The following is a 16,634-nucleotide window of genomic DNA, read 5'->3' on the forward strand; positions in this document are numbered from 1 at the left end:
GTAAATTTGGTTTTGTCATGGAATATCTTGTTTTCTCCATCTATGGTAATTGAGAGTTTTGTTGGGTACAGTAGCCTGAGCTGGTGTTTGTGTTATCTTAGGGTCTGTATGACATCTGCCCAGGATCTTCTAGCTTTCATAGTCTCTGGTGAGAAGTCTGGTGTAATTCTGATAGGTCTGCCTTCATATGTTACTTAACCTATTTCCCTCACTGCTTTTAATATTCTTTCTTTGTTTAGTACATTTGGTGTTTTGATTATTATTTGATGGGAGGGATTTCTTTTCTGGTCCAAACTATTTGGAGTTCTGTAGACTTCTTATATGTTCATGGGCATCTTTTTTTTAGGTTAGGGAAGTTTTCTTCTATAATTTTGTTGAAGATATTTACTGTCTCTTTAAGTTGGAAGTCTTCACTCTCTTCTATACCTATTATCCTTAGGTTTGGTCTTCTCATTGTGTCCTGGATTTCCTAGATGTTTTGGGTTAGGAGCTTTTTGCTTTTTTGCATTTTCTTTGACTGTTGTGTCATTGTTTTCTATGGTATCTTCTGCACCTGAGATTCTCTCTTCTATCTCTTGTATTCTGTTGGTGATGCTTGCATCTGTGGTTCTTGACTTCTTTCCTAGGTTTTCTATCTCCAGAGTTGTCTGTCTTTGTGATTTCTTAATTGTTTCTACTTACATATTTAGGTCCTGGATGGTTTTGTTCAATTCTTTCACCTGTTTGGTTGTGCTTTCCTGTAATTCTTTAAAGGATTTTTGTGTTTCCTCTTTAAGGGCTTGTACCTGTTTACCTGTGTTCTCCTGTATTTCTTTAAAGGAGATATTTATGTCCTTCTTAAATTCCTCTATCACCATCATGAGATATGATTTTAGATCCAAATCCTACTTTTCTGGTGTGTTGGAGTATCCAGGACTTGCTGTTGTGGGAGTACTAGGTTCTGATGATGCCACGTAGTCTTGGTTTCTGTTGGTAAGATTCTTTTTTTTTTTTTTTTCGAGACAGAGTTTCTCTGTGTAGCCCTGGCTGTCCTGGAACTCACTCTGTAGACCAGGCTGGCCTTGAACTTAGAAATCTACCTGCCTCCACCTCCCAAGTGCTGGGATTAAAGGTGTGCACCACCACCGCCTGCCTCTGTTGGTAAGATTCTTGCATTTGCCTTTCACCATCTGTTAATCTCTGGTGGTAGATGTTCTTGCTGTCTCTGGCTGGAGCTTGTTCTTCCTGTGGGTCTGTTAAGTCTGTATCAGCACTCCTGGGAGATCAGCTCTCCCTTGGTAAGACTCATGCACAGAGGACTGTGGATCAGTAGTCCCTCCTGGGTGCAGATGGATGAATGAAGGACCCTGTCCCAGTTGTTCTGCAGCTTCTGTGGCCTGTGCCTCTTGGCTAGTCCCATCTGAGTTTTGGTTTACATTTTTTAAAAGGCCTTTTTATTACTTGTTTTAGTTAGCGTTCGATTGCTATGATGAGACACCATGACCAAGGCAACTCTTGTAAAGGAAAGCATTTAATTGGGGCTGCCTTATAGTTCAGAGGTTTAGTCAATTGTCATGTCAGAAAGCATAGCAGCACACAGGCAGATAGTGCTGCTGGAGAAGGAGCTGAGAGTTCTATACCCTGATCAGATGGAAGCCAGAAGAGAGAGTGACACTGTGCCTGACTTGAGCATCAGAACCCTGAAGTCCACCCCCTATGACACACTCTCTCCATCAAGGCCATACCTCATAATAATGCCACTTTCTAAGAGCCTATTGGAGCTATTTTCAATCAAATCACCATATTACAGCACTGGATTACTAGATATTTCTATTTTCTTCCTTATTTTATTTCATTTTTAGTTACTTTAGAATTTATAAACCACATGTATAACTTATAACCAATTTAAAGTTAGAAAAAAAATAGTGGAAACCCTTGTGATTCGGAGAATAGAATAGTAATTAACATGTTCTTCCAAGGAAAGAATAGTAGATAACAGGTCAGTGTGAACTCAGTTTCACATAGTCTTTTGTGTTGGTCCGCTATCTCAAATGTACCAGTGTAACAGTTCATTAGTTAAGCAGCTTTGGCTCCTGCCAGGTTATGTGTATACTGCACATGCCCAAGAGCTCTGGATTCACGAATGAAAGATGCACATACACAGACACAAGTGTCCATGCAGGTGATCATGGGCCAGCTCATTTTGATACACCTTTACTAGCTCAATGGCTGTGCACTTATAAACCTACCTGAGGCTAGCACATACCCTTCTCTGGTATTCCTGAGTTTAGATCTTTTAAAATCTATATTTCATCTCTGCTATCTCAATCAATCAGGGGAGTGGCCCATCATGGTGAATTCTATCTCTCCCTTGGTCCCTTGCCCACTCAATCTAAAAGTTCCACCTTTATCTCTCTGCCCAGGCATTGACTTTATAGCAATTCTTTATTAACAATCAAATCCAGTCGGGGGCAGGGACCCTCAGGTTTGTAAGTGTGGTGGGAACCAAATTAAGACAAAGCATTAGAGCCAGTTGCCAACATACCAGGACTTTTGAATTTATTTTTTCCTCTGGAGTTTTCTTCTACTAGATAGTAATTTTATGTGATTTTGGTCTTTTTCTGCTGCTCACGTGTTACCCAGTCAGAGATCTTTCCAAATCATAATACCTTAGAGCTGTTCTGCCTTGTACCTCATTATGTTATTATTATTTTGGTTTACTTTTATCTTTCCGGTATATATCACCATTGCAGTTATTTACTGCTAGATTTTCTGCATTCTACTCTTTGTTTTCTCCACTCTTGCATTCTTCAGCAATGATTGCTGGCTAATAATTTACAGTGAATATTGAGTTGCAGGCTTAATCAATACTGTAAGAATATGTATTCTTTGTCTTAATTTTTGTCTAAATATTCCTTTGTCCTATCATAGAAAAAAGACCTAATCTACTAAAAGCAGTCCATTAATTTAATTTCAGTTTGAAATTAAAATATGTAGCTTGAAAATCCATGTATTTTATACCTATCAGTGATGTATCATCAAAATTTACCATCTGCTTGCTGTATATTTATCATTTCCAACTTTTTCTGGTAAGCATTTTTACTATTGGGTTACACATTGAAACATTCTAGATCAATTTCACTGTAAATTGAAAACTGCACTATGTATAAAGTAAAAGACAAAGCTTTAGCTTAAATTCTTTTATTCTAGTTTGAAAAATTGAGGTGTGATCTTGAAATAGTACTATCTACCATTCAATCAAAGAATGAAAAGTTAAAAGAAGACTTAGAAAGGTAAATTTATAATTTTTATTAATCATTGATACATACTGAGTTGGCACTTAAATTTTTTTTTGACTATTGTTTTCTATGTTTAAAGGGAGCAACAGTGGTTGGATGAACAGCAGCAAATACTAGAAACTCTTAAAGTATTACACAGTGATTTGAAAAATCAGGTTGTAACATTTACTGAATCAAGGTAATTAATTTTGTATTCTAGAATTTTTTTCAAACAGATTTTTTTTTGAAAAAAGTATTTATTATATAAAGTAGACTAAAAGGTGGTCCTAAGTTTTGTCAACTATTAGTTGTTTCGTCTTTTTGGAATGACTCATCTTACTATACTAGTTTTACTACATGTTGTATAGAATGTTCTTGAGTTATGTGGATCAAATGAAACTTCACAACATTTTGATCAGTGTCCTATATAGCCAGCAGCATGCACAAATGTAATTTATCAGTTTAATGTTTGTCTTATTATTCTTTATTATTAGAATCTCTAATGAACTGAAAGCTAAGATCCGTAGTATAAAAGAATTTAAGGAGAAGCTCTTGCTTACTTTGTGTAACTTTTTAGAAGATCATTTTCCTCTGCCTGATGGAAGTACTCAAAAGAAAAGGGTAAGTTTTAGAGAAGACAGTCTCTAAATTGTTGTAATTGTACGTGTTTTTGTACAGGGACAAAAGCAAAGGAATGAGGAGGCATAGTGAGACATACACACAAATATTCCTTTGTCCTATCATAGTTACTGAAAAATCAGATACTGTATTGTTTAATAAAATGGGATTGGCTAAATACATTTTTAAAGATTTAACCATTTATTTATTTGTGCATGTATTGTATGTGCACCCAGTGCCCACATGCTTACATTGTACAGTTTGTGTGTAGGATCAGAGGAAAACCTAATGGGAATCTCTTTTCTGCTTCCACTGTGTCTGTTTAGCATTGTCTGTCTCTGCTTCTTGTTATCTGGTCAGCATTCTGTATTAGTGGGCTGCCATAAAACTAGAGACCCAGGCATAAAAATGGAATTTTTCTGTCTGAAGACTAGAAGTCCTCTCAGGGTTAGTTCCTGATGAGATCTATTCCTGACCGGGAGCTGGCACCTTCTCGTTCTATTCATATTGATCTCAGCTCTACATGCAGGGGGAAAAAGATTTTTTTAAAGTTCTCTTACTGTCTTATTGTTACACAAAAACAACACAACACAACACAGCACACACACACATACCCCAAAAAGTAGTCCTTACTAGAATTGGTCCTTACCCCGATGACCTCATTTAACACTTGATTACCTACTTAGGTCCTGTTTCCAAATACAACTACATCTGAATTTCAACACATACTTTTGAGGTACATAGTTCTGTTTACAATAGTGAACTTTACAACTTAATTACAAATACAAAAAAGAAAGTTAAGGAACCCAAATCCTTGCTCATCATTAACATGTTAGCAAGTCACTAACATGGTTAGTGAGTCACTAACGTGTAGACATTGTCCTAAACACAGTATGTATAGAAACAAATTATTGGCTGATTGGCATAGTGGAATTTTATTCTTGCTACTATATCATCAATGATAAATATGATTTTAATTAATTTTCATAGAAGAAAAATGAAGTTCAAATGTTTGACTTGGAGAAATATTTCTTTGCTTCAAATTATTTGAGCACTGGAGAGAGACCTCTAATACAAAGGAAACAAATTATGAAAAATATAAATGTTCTAAGTTTGTATGACTTCATCTCTCAGTTTGAAGTAGTATGAATTTACTAACATATAAATAAGAAAACATTCTTTCATCTAAGCCCCTATTCTAATTTTATGTTATTTTTACTTTCAGTATTTATTTTGTATCGAGACACTACCATAAGTATGTTTAGCCCTTATTCTATTTTATATTTGATTCATTACTTACTTTTTATCAGTTCTTAAATTCAAGCCAATAATTTTTAGAAACTTTTTATTTAGCTTATTTATTTATTTAATGTGTTTTGCATGCATATATATCTGTATACCACATGTGTGAGTTACAGAAGGTTATGAGCCACCATATGAGTGCTATGAATTGAACTCAGGTTTTCTGGAAGAGCAATCAGAGCTCTTAACTACTAAGCCGTTTTCTCCAGCATCTTAAGCCATTATTTATTTATTTATTTATTTATTTATTTATTTATTTATTGCCAAGTGGTTTCTTTAAGAAGAATTTCTGAGACTTAAGCATGCCTTTTTAAATTTAATCTGTGTCTTTATATTTGCTAGTCACTTCTGTAACTGCTTTGCTTTGTTCTCTCTCTCTCTGTCTCTCTGTCTCTCTCTCTCTCTCTCTGTCTTTCTTTCTCTCTCCCACCCCCTTGCTCAGAAGTTCACAGAATTAAATAGATGTACAAATGTATGACATCTGCAGTTGTGTAAGAACATATTCTTTCTTTATATTTGTGATAGTTAATCACACCTAGATCATTTGAGAGACTAAAAATTTTAACCATGAGGAAAAGCTGAGGGAACTAGTGAGGATTAATATGAACAACACTTGAGAATTATAGTAGCCGTCTTCCAATTTTTAAAAAATAAGTTATTCCATGTTATTCAAAGGTAAAAACTTCAGTGAACTGAGTCAGTGCTATGAGCTTTTGATCTATTGGGACCTGTCAGGACCTATGGGAAGGTAAAAAGGAAGGCTCCCTTAGAAGCTTTCGTGAAGTGTAGTAGAATACGATTTGCTTGGAAAATTTTTGTGTGGCTCAAATATATTACAATATTTTATATTACATATAATATGTATAATATAATTTATTGTATGTTTATCCATAGCTTAAACTATATCTTAAAATAATTATAAAGGTTTCTATACATTTTTAAGAATCTAATTTGTACCATAAAGTTGTCTTGTACAATTACAACTTAAGAAATGTTTTTAAGCCATATGGTTTGATATTCTGTCATGATGTTATTTACATTTCTCAAAGAAAAACATTCAAGACTTGAATGCACAGCTGATAACACTGAATGAAATGTTAGAGGTAAGTGTAGATTTTTTTTTTTGCTATCTCTTTAGTGAACAATTAGTGTTAAAGGCAAAAAAAAAATGCCACTTTTATTTTCTATTAAGAATACTTGAGCTAGGCAGTGGTGGCACATGCCTTTAATCCTAGCACTTGGGAGGCAGAGGCAGGCGAATTTCTGAGTTCAAGGGCAGCCTGGTCTACAGAGTGAGTTCCAGGGCAGGCAGTGCTGCACAGAGAAACCGTGTCTCTGAAACAAAACAAAAAAAACCAACCAAACAAAAAAAGAATACTTGACCTGGACATAGTAACACTTGTCTTTAATCCCAGCACTCTGAGGTAGGCAAATCTCTTGAGTTTGAGGCCAGCTCTGGTCTACAGAGTGAGTTCCAGAACAGACAGGCTATAGCCTGTCTTGAAAAATGAAAAATTTAAAAGGCTTCTTTATTTTTTTATTCTTCAAGAGAGTTGCTTATTTAGTCATTTAGCATCTGCACCCTAAAATCTTATGCTGTTATTCTGATAGAATTCTAGTTTACAATTCAGTTCTGCACTTAAAACATATAAATGGGTACATACATGACTTTTCCTTAAATAAAATGTTTCTTTTATTATAATAGAAAGACTAATTCTAACCGTTTTAGTTTGATATTTATTTGTTTTGTAAATAGATATTTTTGGCATTGTAAAAATGTACGTGAACTCCAGCCGGGTTATTAAATATATGACTTTCTTTAAAAAAAACCTTAGGCAGAACAGTCTATGAAAAGCAAGTAGCTATTTGCTTTTTATATTTTTTCTTTTGGTGAAATAGATTTTTTCATACAATATATTCTGATTATGATTTCCCTCCCCCAATTCATCTCAATTTCTTCCACCTCCCCTTCTATCTGGATCCACATCTTTCCTGTCGCTGGTTAGAAAATAAGTAGACATATAAGGAATACTAATAAAAGAAGACAAAGATAAACAAATGGGAATAGGACACAAAACAAACAGAAGAAAAAGAGCCAAAGAAAAAGCATGTGACACACATAGGTACAGAGACATACACATTCATACAGTCAGTAATCCCAGAAAAACACAAAACCAAAAACCAGTATATATGTGTACAAAAGATCTATACGGGTTTTAAAAAAACACTTTCCAATGACATTATGAGACAAAGAACCTGTAAAGAGGCCATTGAGTATATTTTTTTCTTCAGTCCCACTCTAGGACATGCGATCCACTATTGAGAGTTGTTTGTTTCCCAGTGAGACTTTCTTGGAGAAAACTAAATTTTCATTTGCAAGTGCTATCAATTGGAGATAGCTTCTGGATTAGGGATGGGTTGGTTCCCACCTAGCTCTAGAATATTTTCAGAACTTAATGAAATGGGTATAAGCAATCAGATTTGCTAACCAAGAATCTTTACTAATAAATATTGATATAATAATATATCAATATTATTAATGTATAATAGTATATCACTATCTTGGAAAGCTAGATAGAAATAGTTGTCTGATTTATAATAAGAAACTGTGTTAATATTCCTGACTTTTCCTAGTTTAAACTAAACTAAAATCTTTCTTGGATGTTTCTATTATCTTTTGTAAGGTTAAAAAAAAGTTACTTTAGGCCAGTGAGATTGTTTAGTGGTTACTTGTTGCAAAGCCCAGTTATATAAGTTCTGTCTTCAGGACCCATGTAGTTGATGGAGAGCCAGTTCCTGCAAATTGTCCTCCAATTTGTTTATCATTCTGTCTGTATGTGTACATACAGAGAAACAAATGTAATAAAAATTTTAGAGTGATACTTTATGTAAAATATTGCTAATATTATCTGAAACACATGGTTATAAATTGGGATACAATATAATACTTAGCCAAATATTTTCTTTGCAGTTCATATTATCAGTGACAAAAATAACATACTTAATCTAAAATTTAGTGAAAAATTAGCATACTCATTTTAAATTTGAATTTTTACCATATTTCTACTATTTTTTTATTAGAATTTTAATTAATGTGATCTAATAAAAATTGGAAGTAAAAGATAAGATCACTTATTCATTTGCTTTCTATGGCATTGGGATTGAAAGCAGGTCCTCACCATAGGCAAGTGCTGTTATATTATAAAATGACTACTATGAAATATGAAAGTATTTCCTTATCATAATACTTAAAAGAAAGGAGATTGTTAGCTGGGTGGTGGTGGCACATGCCTTTAATCCCAGCACTTGGGAGGCAGAGGCAAGCGGATTTCTGAGTTCGAGGCCAGCCTGGTCTACAGAGTGAGTTCCAGGACAGCCAGGGCTACACAGAGAAACCCTATCTCGAAAATCAAAAAAAAAAAGAAGAAGAAGAAGAATCCTTAATTGTTCTTAGTTCTAAGATATAGTTTTATAAATTGTTAAAAGAACTGAAAGGGAGAATTGTTAAAAGAACTGAAGAGGGAAAATAATAACTCATTTACCTTTTCACCATTAAACATTAGCTTTCAAATAATTGAATATAGTTGCTTCACGAAAAATCTCCGCAAATGCTAGTAGATTTGTTGAAGACTGTTGAGTCTTAGATATCATTAGCAAGCTTCTCTAAATTTTCTGGTGATGACAATACTTTGGTTTTCTTTTATTTTTTAATTATGTTTTGAGATAACTTAAAAAGTAATGTCTAATTATGGTATTTTCATACACATGTGTCATTGTATCTTGCTCATTTTTTTTGCCCCAATTCCTACCTTCTTCTATCCTATTCCTCTGTTCCTGGTACCCTTCCACCAAATAGTCTGCCTTATTTTTTTTTTTCCCTTCCTCAACTCTTGCTTTCTTCCCTTGTCTGTGCTCCTTTCTTTACCTCCTATCCCACCCCACCTCCACTCTTTCATTCTGTTCATACATACATATATACACACACATTGCTATTTAAATCTAGATTCCATGTAAGGGAAACAGGACTTTGGTCTAAATTTGGTTTATTTCATTTTAAATCATATTTTCTAGTTCCATTTTCCTAAAAATTAGATAATTTCATTATATGCTTATATATATTAAATATATTTACATACTATTCATTGTATGTATGTGTAAGTATGTATATATGTTACATTTTCTCTATGGACTCATATATTGATATTCTTCTGGAGTGAGAACCCTGGTTCTCAACACCTTGGAACCTAATAAGAAGCCACATTTCCATGTGGAATAAAATTTGAGAAAAGCTACCCTATAATACTTCAAGGTTGTCAAATTTCACTGTAACATCTCAACATCCTTGGTAAAGTAATCAGAAATATTCAGGGAGAAAGAATTAGCATAGGAATAGATGTGTTAAAGGGTCAAAAGGATCTTTTGTACTTTGTATTCAGTTTGTAAAATTTTAATTTTTTCCTCCTGTAGTGAAAGATCAAATCCAGGGCCTTATGTAGCTAGCTAGCTGTGTTCTACACCTGATGTATAAAGTTTATTTTTTTTATAATTCTTGTTCTTATTTTAAAGGAAATTATGCTAAAAGAAGTAGGAAAGTTGTAAATATTTTTAGGCAGTTTTTAGAAATAATTTTCATTTTACTGGGGATTCATTTCAATACATATTTCATCCACTAGTAATTGTAGTCTTTAAAATCAGATATTGTTTACATAAAAGTAATGTTTATGAACAGCTACTCTAGGAGAAGAGTAGTCAATGTTCTTTGGCATAAAACTTTTTTTTATGAAAATATGTAGATTTTCCCACAAAAGGTATATTTCTAATGATTTTTTTTCTTAGATGCTTATAAATAGAATGTTTGATGTTCCACATGATCCATATGTTAAAATTAGTGATTCCTTTTGGCCACCATATATTGAGCTGCTTCTGCGTTATGGAATTGCTTTGAGACATCCAGAAGATCCATCCCGAATAAGATTAGAAGCCTTCCATCAGTAAAATGATTGTCTGTTTTTGCACAGTATGGAGTCTTTACACCCATGGATAAAGAAAACACAGGACTATTTAAATAAAGAATATTATTTGCAAATCAAAGGCATAGTCTATGTTTTTTGTTGTTGTTGTTTTGAAATATGGTCTCATGTATCCCAGCTTGTATTGGGCTTGTTGAGTACTCAGTTGCTTTACAATCCTTCACCACCATGCCCTGGTTATCCATTTTTGTATCTTGATATGACTTATACTGCATTATACAAGTTCAGAATGGGCCTTCTCAATTCACTCAATATGTGGAAGTTTTAAAGTGTAGTTAAGAATGCAAGTAAAAATATTCTAGACTTTGAAAGCATTTAATGTAACTTGTCTCATTCAATATTTGTAGGAAATTCTTATGAATATGTGATTTTGAAATAACAAAGAATATGAGAAACAACAAAACAACAAAAGAATTTGATTTTTTTCTAATTTACATTTTTCTTTTTAAACTCAGTTTTATTTGGCATTTAATAATAGCTTTATATTTAGTAATTATAATGAAATGTTAATTTAGAGGGTTTTTTTTTCTTATGCTGCAGATTGAATTTAGGACCTCATGTATTGTCGGTTAGTAATTTTATATAGTAATATAGTAAATGATATAATTCCAAAATGTTATGTGCATATGTTTTTATTTCTAGATGTGTTATAAATTGGAATGCAAAAAGCTAATATTTAGCCAGGCATACTGGCACATGCCTTTAATCTTAGCCTTGGGAGGCAGAGGCAGGCATATTGCTGTGAGTGGAGGCCAGCCTGGTCTACAAAGTGAGTTCCAGAACAGCCCAGGCTATGTAGAGGGACATGTCTCAAAACGGAACAAAACAAAAAAAACAAAACAAACCCCCAAACTAAACAACCAAACAACAAATTAATGTCCAATGCTAACTTCAATATTTTTTCTTTCTTGAGATGGCATCTCCTATAGTTCTTCCTGTCATCAAATTTACTAGTTTTCCAACTTTTTTAGTACCTGAACAACAGCTGTGCTATGCTTGATTCAAACCCAGGGCCTCATTTATGCTAAACAAATATTCCACCAATAGAGCTACATCTTCAGCCCTGAAAGTATTTTAATAACTATTATGTGGTAAATAACTTATTTTAATTTGCTGTATTAAAACTAATATTCTCTTTTTTCTAAAATCTAGCTATTTATGCTTTGGTATATTTTTATAATTATTATATATTATAATTTTCCCAGGTCTATGAGAATTCTAAACTTACTATTTTGTTCTATTTTCTACCTTAAGTCATAGTTTTCTTGTTTACTTTAAAACTCTTTAAAAATAAACAAGTAATATTTTATAAATATTACTTTAAAATATGAATAATTTTATTTATTTAAGGTTCTCAGAAGGGTGGGAGTACAGTGGTGCTGAAGATATAACTAAGTTACTTATTTGCCTAGAGCAGAAGGCCCATGGTAGAATAGCACAGAATAAAACAGCATAGATTTTATTTTATTTATTCATGGTTGCTCATTGACTTTTGAGACAGTCTCACTCTATCATCCAGGCTGGCCTCAAAACCAGTCATTGTCCTCCCTTAGCCCTTGCTTTATGTGCTTGAAATATTGACATGCAACACTAGTCTAGCTAAGGATACCTGCTTTTAAAGACATAAGAAAAAAGTTCACCTGCCCTGAATCCTGAAGCTTACAAGTAAGGTTAAAATAACCTACATTAAGGAAACAAAACTAAAAATAAAACCAACATGTGGAGGGTTGTGTATGTAGCTCCATAAATGGCTTCCTAACCTACACAAAGCTCTGTGTTTTATCCTAGCACAACATAAACCAGGTTTAGTGATGGTATATGTTTATAATCACTTCAGTGAGGTAGTAGAAGCAGGAGGTTCGGAAGTTTAAGGTGATCTTCAGTTATATGGGATTGTGAGACCAGCCTGGCTTACATGAGTCTCTGTCAAAATAAAGGGAAAATAATTAAATTAAGTTATGTGCCCAGGCTGGTTAAGTCTCTCGCTGTTGCCCCCTAAGTGTCCACCACCATGCTCAACACATACATTTTTTATTTTATTTGCTTATTCTGGCTTGCTTATTTTTATACTCATGACTATTTGCCTCCATATATGCCTATTTACCACTTGCATGCCAGGTGCTTGTGGAGACCAAAAGAACAGCCATTAAGGTGCTGGGAATAGAATCCAGATCCTCAGAAAGAGCGACCAGTGCTTTTAACCACTGAGTCATCTTTTTAACCCCCACTCCGCACTCACCACTTGTAGTTTAGAGAATATATATTCTTTTTAGGGAGAGATTATAAAATACCTTTCTAGATATAGTATTGAAGGAGTGAGTAACATTTTAATGACTGCTTTGAAGTTACCTGAACAAAAGATAATTCTGCAGTGAAGATCCAACAATTTTGTAGATGGAGGTATTCTTCTGTTGTAAATTCCAAGAGTAGATAAAAGCAACAGACAACAGGGTCATTTATCTGACAATCAAATCCTTTTCTAGCAAGACAGAAACAGAAATTGTACTACTTTCTATCTATAGCCAATCTAAAGTTAGTACCTCAAACCTTTTTTGTGCTTTTAAAATAATTTTGTTATTAAGTGCTGAGAACAATGTCTTCTGTTTCCATGACTTTGGGAAAATCACCAAAATCTACTAGGGTTTAAAATTTGTTATTTCATTGACTCAGATATGATAAAGATTCGATGTCCCATACTTGAAACATTAAGATTAGGTGTGTTTCAGATTTGAAAATTGGGGATTTGTATTGCTCGGGGTTGAGAAATGTTGAGTGTATTTTGCTGTAGAGTATTTGTAGATTTATTGGATCAAGATTCTTAATCTACAATCTGAAATGCCCTGAAATATAGGCCTTTTGAATACAAGTATTTCAGGTTAGAAATACCAATATTTTCAGGTTAGGAATATTTTTTCCATAAATCATGATGGTAGTTTAATTTATAAACAAAAGTTTTAGTGTGCTGTAGTATATCTTTGTTGGTTAATGTATAGAATTATACATTAGAATGATGTAGGAGAAATTAAATTTCTGGTAAGAAATTAAGCCCCAGGAAATGTTCCCTGGCTATTTTATTGTATGTGACTTCATTTCCTTCTTATACATCAGTCATTGGCAGAATATCTAAAAAAAAAAATAATTTGAGAAAAGATTTATTTTGGGCTTAGGATTTTAGAGATCAGTCAATGCATGGCTGGCCAGCTCCAAACTACCCAACCATGTGTAGTTGTTTAAAACTCTTTCCAAATAACAGTTTTGTGAACTTCCACTGGTGACACTAAATTGGTAAGGAAAAATGATTCTAACTGCATATCACATAGTTACTAGTGCATGTCCCCAGTGTTTTATGACTTGGTACATAATTATAAAAGGTAGAAGTAGTCTAATGATCTGTGCACATCAACAACTTTGAGCTTATAAAAGTAGCACCCTGACCACTTTCTCTGGGTGTCTTGCTAGGTAATTGTGGGCATTGCTTCCGAATGAATCTGCTTTTGCTTTCTCAAGTACTTTCTCTATGAATAAAACTTGTACTTGCTTACTTTAAATGTCTGTTTATAACTCTTAATTAATTAAAACACAAACCTGGACCAAAGAAATCTAATCTCATTTAACCACCCCAAGAATAACTCAAAGAAATCTTATAGTTACAAAAAGGTACAGAAAATATTTTTGCCAAGATTCATCATTCATCTGTGAAAAAAATTTAAAAAATTGGGGGGGGGGGCTGAGAGATCTCTTAGTGGTTGAGAATACTTTGTGCTCTTTTAGGGGATCCAAATTCAGTTCCTAGTCCATGTCAGCTGGCTCTCAGCCACCTATAACTTCAGGTCCAGGGGCATCTGCCACCTTCTGGACACCCAAGAACACACACACATCTTTTAGGTATCTTTTTAGACTTAAAAAAAATCCATAAATTTCTATATAATTAATTGTAGAGGAATTTTAATCTAACATGACTGCTCTAGCAAGGGATCACATCCAAAGACCTTCTAGGTCTATATGATCCAGATGGAATGCAGACACACCTTTAGTACACACTTTAATTTCTAATAATGGAGTAAGGTTTGTAGAAGGAAGCAGCCATGTTTAAAAGTGATGTCTAATTGAGGTGCAAAGTGATGTATCAGAAAGATTTGATAGAATGAGTCAGAGATAGGATCTGCCCAATTCTCATGAAACAACAGGAAACAGGCTACTTAAGAGCATTTTAGGGAGAAATAGAGGATGAATGGTGTGTGTATATGGCAGTTTTACCAGGAGAGTTTTACAGGGACAGATTGCAAAGAGCAAATTAGACACAGGTGAAGATAGAATGAGTCAGAGAATGAGAAAGCCAGGAGATTAGAACATATTTCCAAAGGTAGTACAAGGCCAAACAATTCAGTCAGAAGCAGAGAAAAGCTGTATTGAATTAGTCAGTTTGGAGGATTAGGTGGTATATAGGGTATAAGCTTCCAGCCTGAGGAATAGAATAGAGACAGAGATGCCCTGGCCTTAGCCCAAGCTGTGTGTTTGAACATTTTGGGTATGGTGTTCATCTCAACCCATCATTTGAGGAGATAAAAGCATCATGGTGAGAATCTAAATGTTTTCTCTAATATACAGAGCAAGGCAAATGTGTCTCCTCATCATTCTTATTCAGCATCATACATAATGCAATGTGATGGTTTGTATTTACTTGGCTCAGGGAGTAGCACTACTTGGGGCTATGGTCTTGTTAGGGTAGTGTGGCCTTGTTGGAGTAGGTGTGTCACTGTGGGTGTGGGCTTTAATACCCTAGACCTAGCTGTCCTGAAGTGAGTATTCTGCTAGCAGCTTTCAGATGAAGACATAGAACTCTCAGCACCTCCTGTGCCATGCCTGCCTAGATACTGCCATGTTCCCACCTTGATGATACTGAACTGAACTTCTAAACCTGTAAGCCAGCCCCAATTAAATGTTGTCCTTTGCTAGGCGGTGGTGGCACACGCCTATAACCCCAGTACTTGGGAGGCAGATGCAGGCAGTTTTCTGAGTTCCAGGACAGCCTGGTCTACAGAGTGAGTTCCAGGACAGCCAGAGCTATACAGAAAAACCCTGTCTCAGAAAAAAAAAAAATGTTGTCCTTTATAAGAGTTGTCTTGGTCATGGTGTCTGTTCACAGCAATAAAACCCTAACTAAGGAATGCAATAATACAAAAATCCTAGGAATCAAGAAAACCTCTTGAGACAAAATTCATTTATACTTCAGTTGTACAGTACATAAATTCCTAGTGTCTAAAATTCAATTTCCTACATATTATCAGTAAATACTTAGAATTTTAAACTTAAAAATCTTGTGTCAACATTTCCAAATTAAAATGATATGATGGTTAATCTCAATGACTTGGAAATCCAGAGTCACCTATGCTATGTATTCCTGTGAAGAGTATTATTAGATTACTATAAGTGGCACCATTGCTTGCAATGAAATCCTATACTGTATAAAAAGGAGGAACTGGGGGCCAATGAGATAGATCAGTTAGTAAAAGTACGGACTGTCAAACCTGAGAACCTGAGTTTGATCCCTGGATACCACATGTTGGAGGGAGGAAGCCAACTTAGGAAAGCTGTCCTCTGTTGGCTGCCGGCCAGCGTCTATTCAAAATGGCGCCAACTTCACTTTCGTACCACTGACAGCCGCTTGGCGCAGGCACGATAACAGTGACACGGCTCTCCCTCGGCTCTCCCTCTCCCGATGGGGTTATGCTAATAAGGTGCTTGCACTAAACTAATCAGACAGTAACACATTTGCTCGCCCCCCTCCCGCGGGGGTAGGTTAATGAGGTGTCTGCATGGTGCACCAATCAGACAGTCTCACCCGGCTATATAAGCCAGCGGCTCCAGGGTATGGGGTCCTTTGCTTCAAACTTCAAGAGGAGCTCCTAATATAGTGCTGCTGAGAAGGATCCTGTTGCCGCGTCGTTCTTGCTGGCGAGACTGGTTGCGACAGTCCTCTGACTTTGATGTGTCATATCATGTCGTGCACGCTCCTCAACACAAGTGTAAACACACACACATATATTTGTGCGTGTGTAATATATATTTATGAAAAAGGAGGGTATTGCTTAGCATAAGCATTCATTTCTATTTCTTGAGTGGATGTAATTTAAATACCTTCCTCAAGCTTCTGCTTTTGTGACTTTCGCACAGCGATGGACTTTCTCAAACTGAGTCAAATTCCCTCTTATGCTGCTTTTTTAAAGGTAATTTATCACTGGAGGTTGAAAAGATGGATTTGGAGGGCTGGAGAGATGGCTCAGTGGTTAAGAGCACTGACTGCTCTTCCACAGGAGTTCTTCAATTCAATTCCCAGCACCTACATTGGTGGCTTACAACCATCTGTAATGGGATCTGATGCCCTCTTCTGGTGTGTCTGAAGACAGCAACAATGTATTCATATAAA

The 16,634-nt window shown here is 35.0% G+C and overlaps 1 protein-coding gene and 1 long non-coding RNA gene across 3 annotated transcripts in view; one reads left to right on the forward strand and one right to left on the reverse strand.

Annotated features, from left to right (window-relative positions):
* Positions 1-10,268, forward strand: part of Cenpk (centromere protein K) — a 25,775-nt gene extending 15,507 nt beyond the window's left edge. For both annotated transcript variants that reach the window (XM_031360255.1, XM_031360256.1), the window contains exons 6-10: positions 3,190-3,272; positions 3,358-3,456; positions 3,752-3,878; positions 6,227-6,280; positions 10,014-10,268. In XM_031360255.1, the coding sequence (XP_031216115.1) occupies positions 3,190-3,272; positions 3,358-3,456; positions 3,752-3,878; positions 6,227-6,280; positions 10,014-10,172 (522 nt within the window). In that variant the 3' untranslated portion in view covers positions 10,173-10,268. The remainder of the gene's footprint in view (positions 1-3,189; positions 3,273-3,357; positions 3,457-3,751; positions 3,879-6,226; positions 6,281-10,013) is intronic.
* A 1,796-nt stretch (positions 10,269-12,064) lies between these two features.
* Positions 12,065-15,828, reverse strand: LOC116083473. The gene is made up of 3 exons (XR_004115735.1): positions 15,736-15,828; positions 12,557-12,615; positions 12,065-12,130 (listed from the first exon to the last, which is right to left on the reverse strand). It is a non-coding gene; the product is annotated as an uncharacterized LOC116083473 (long non-coding RNA).
* Positions 15,829-16,634: the final 806 nt, after the last annotated feature.

Source organism: Mastomys coucha, unplaced genomic scaffold (genome assembly GCF_008632895.1).
Source record: "Mastomys coucha isolate ucsf_1 unplaced genomic scaffold, UCSF_Mcou_1 pScaffold8, whole genome shotgun sequence".
Lineage (NCBI taxonomy): Eukaryota > Metazoa > Chordata > Mammalia > Rodentia > Muridae > Mastomys > Mastomys coucha.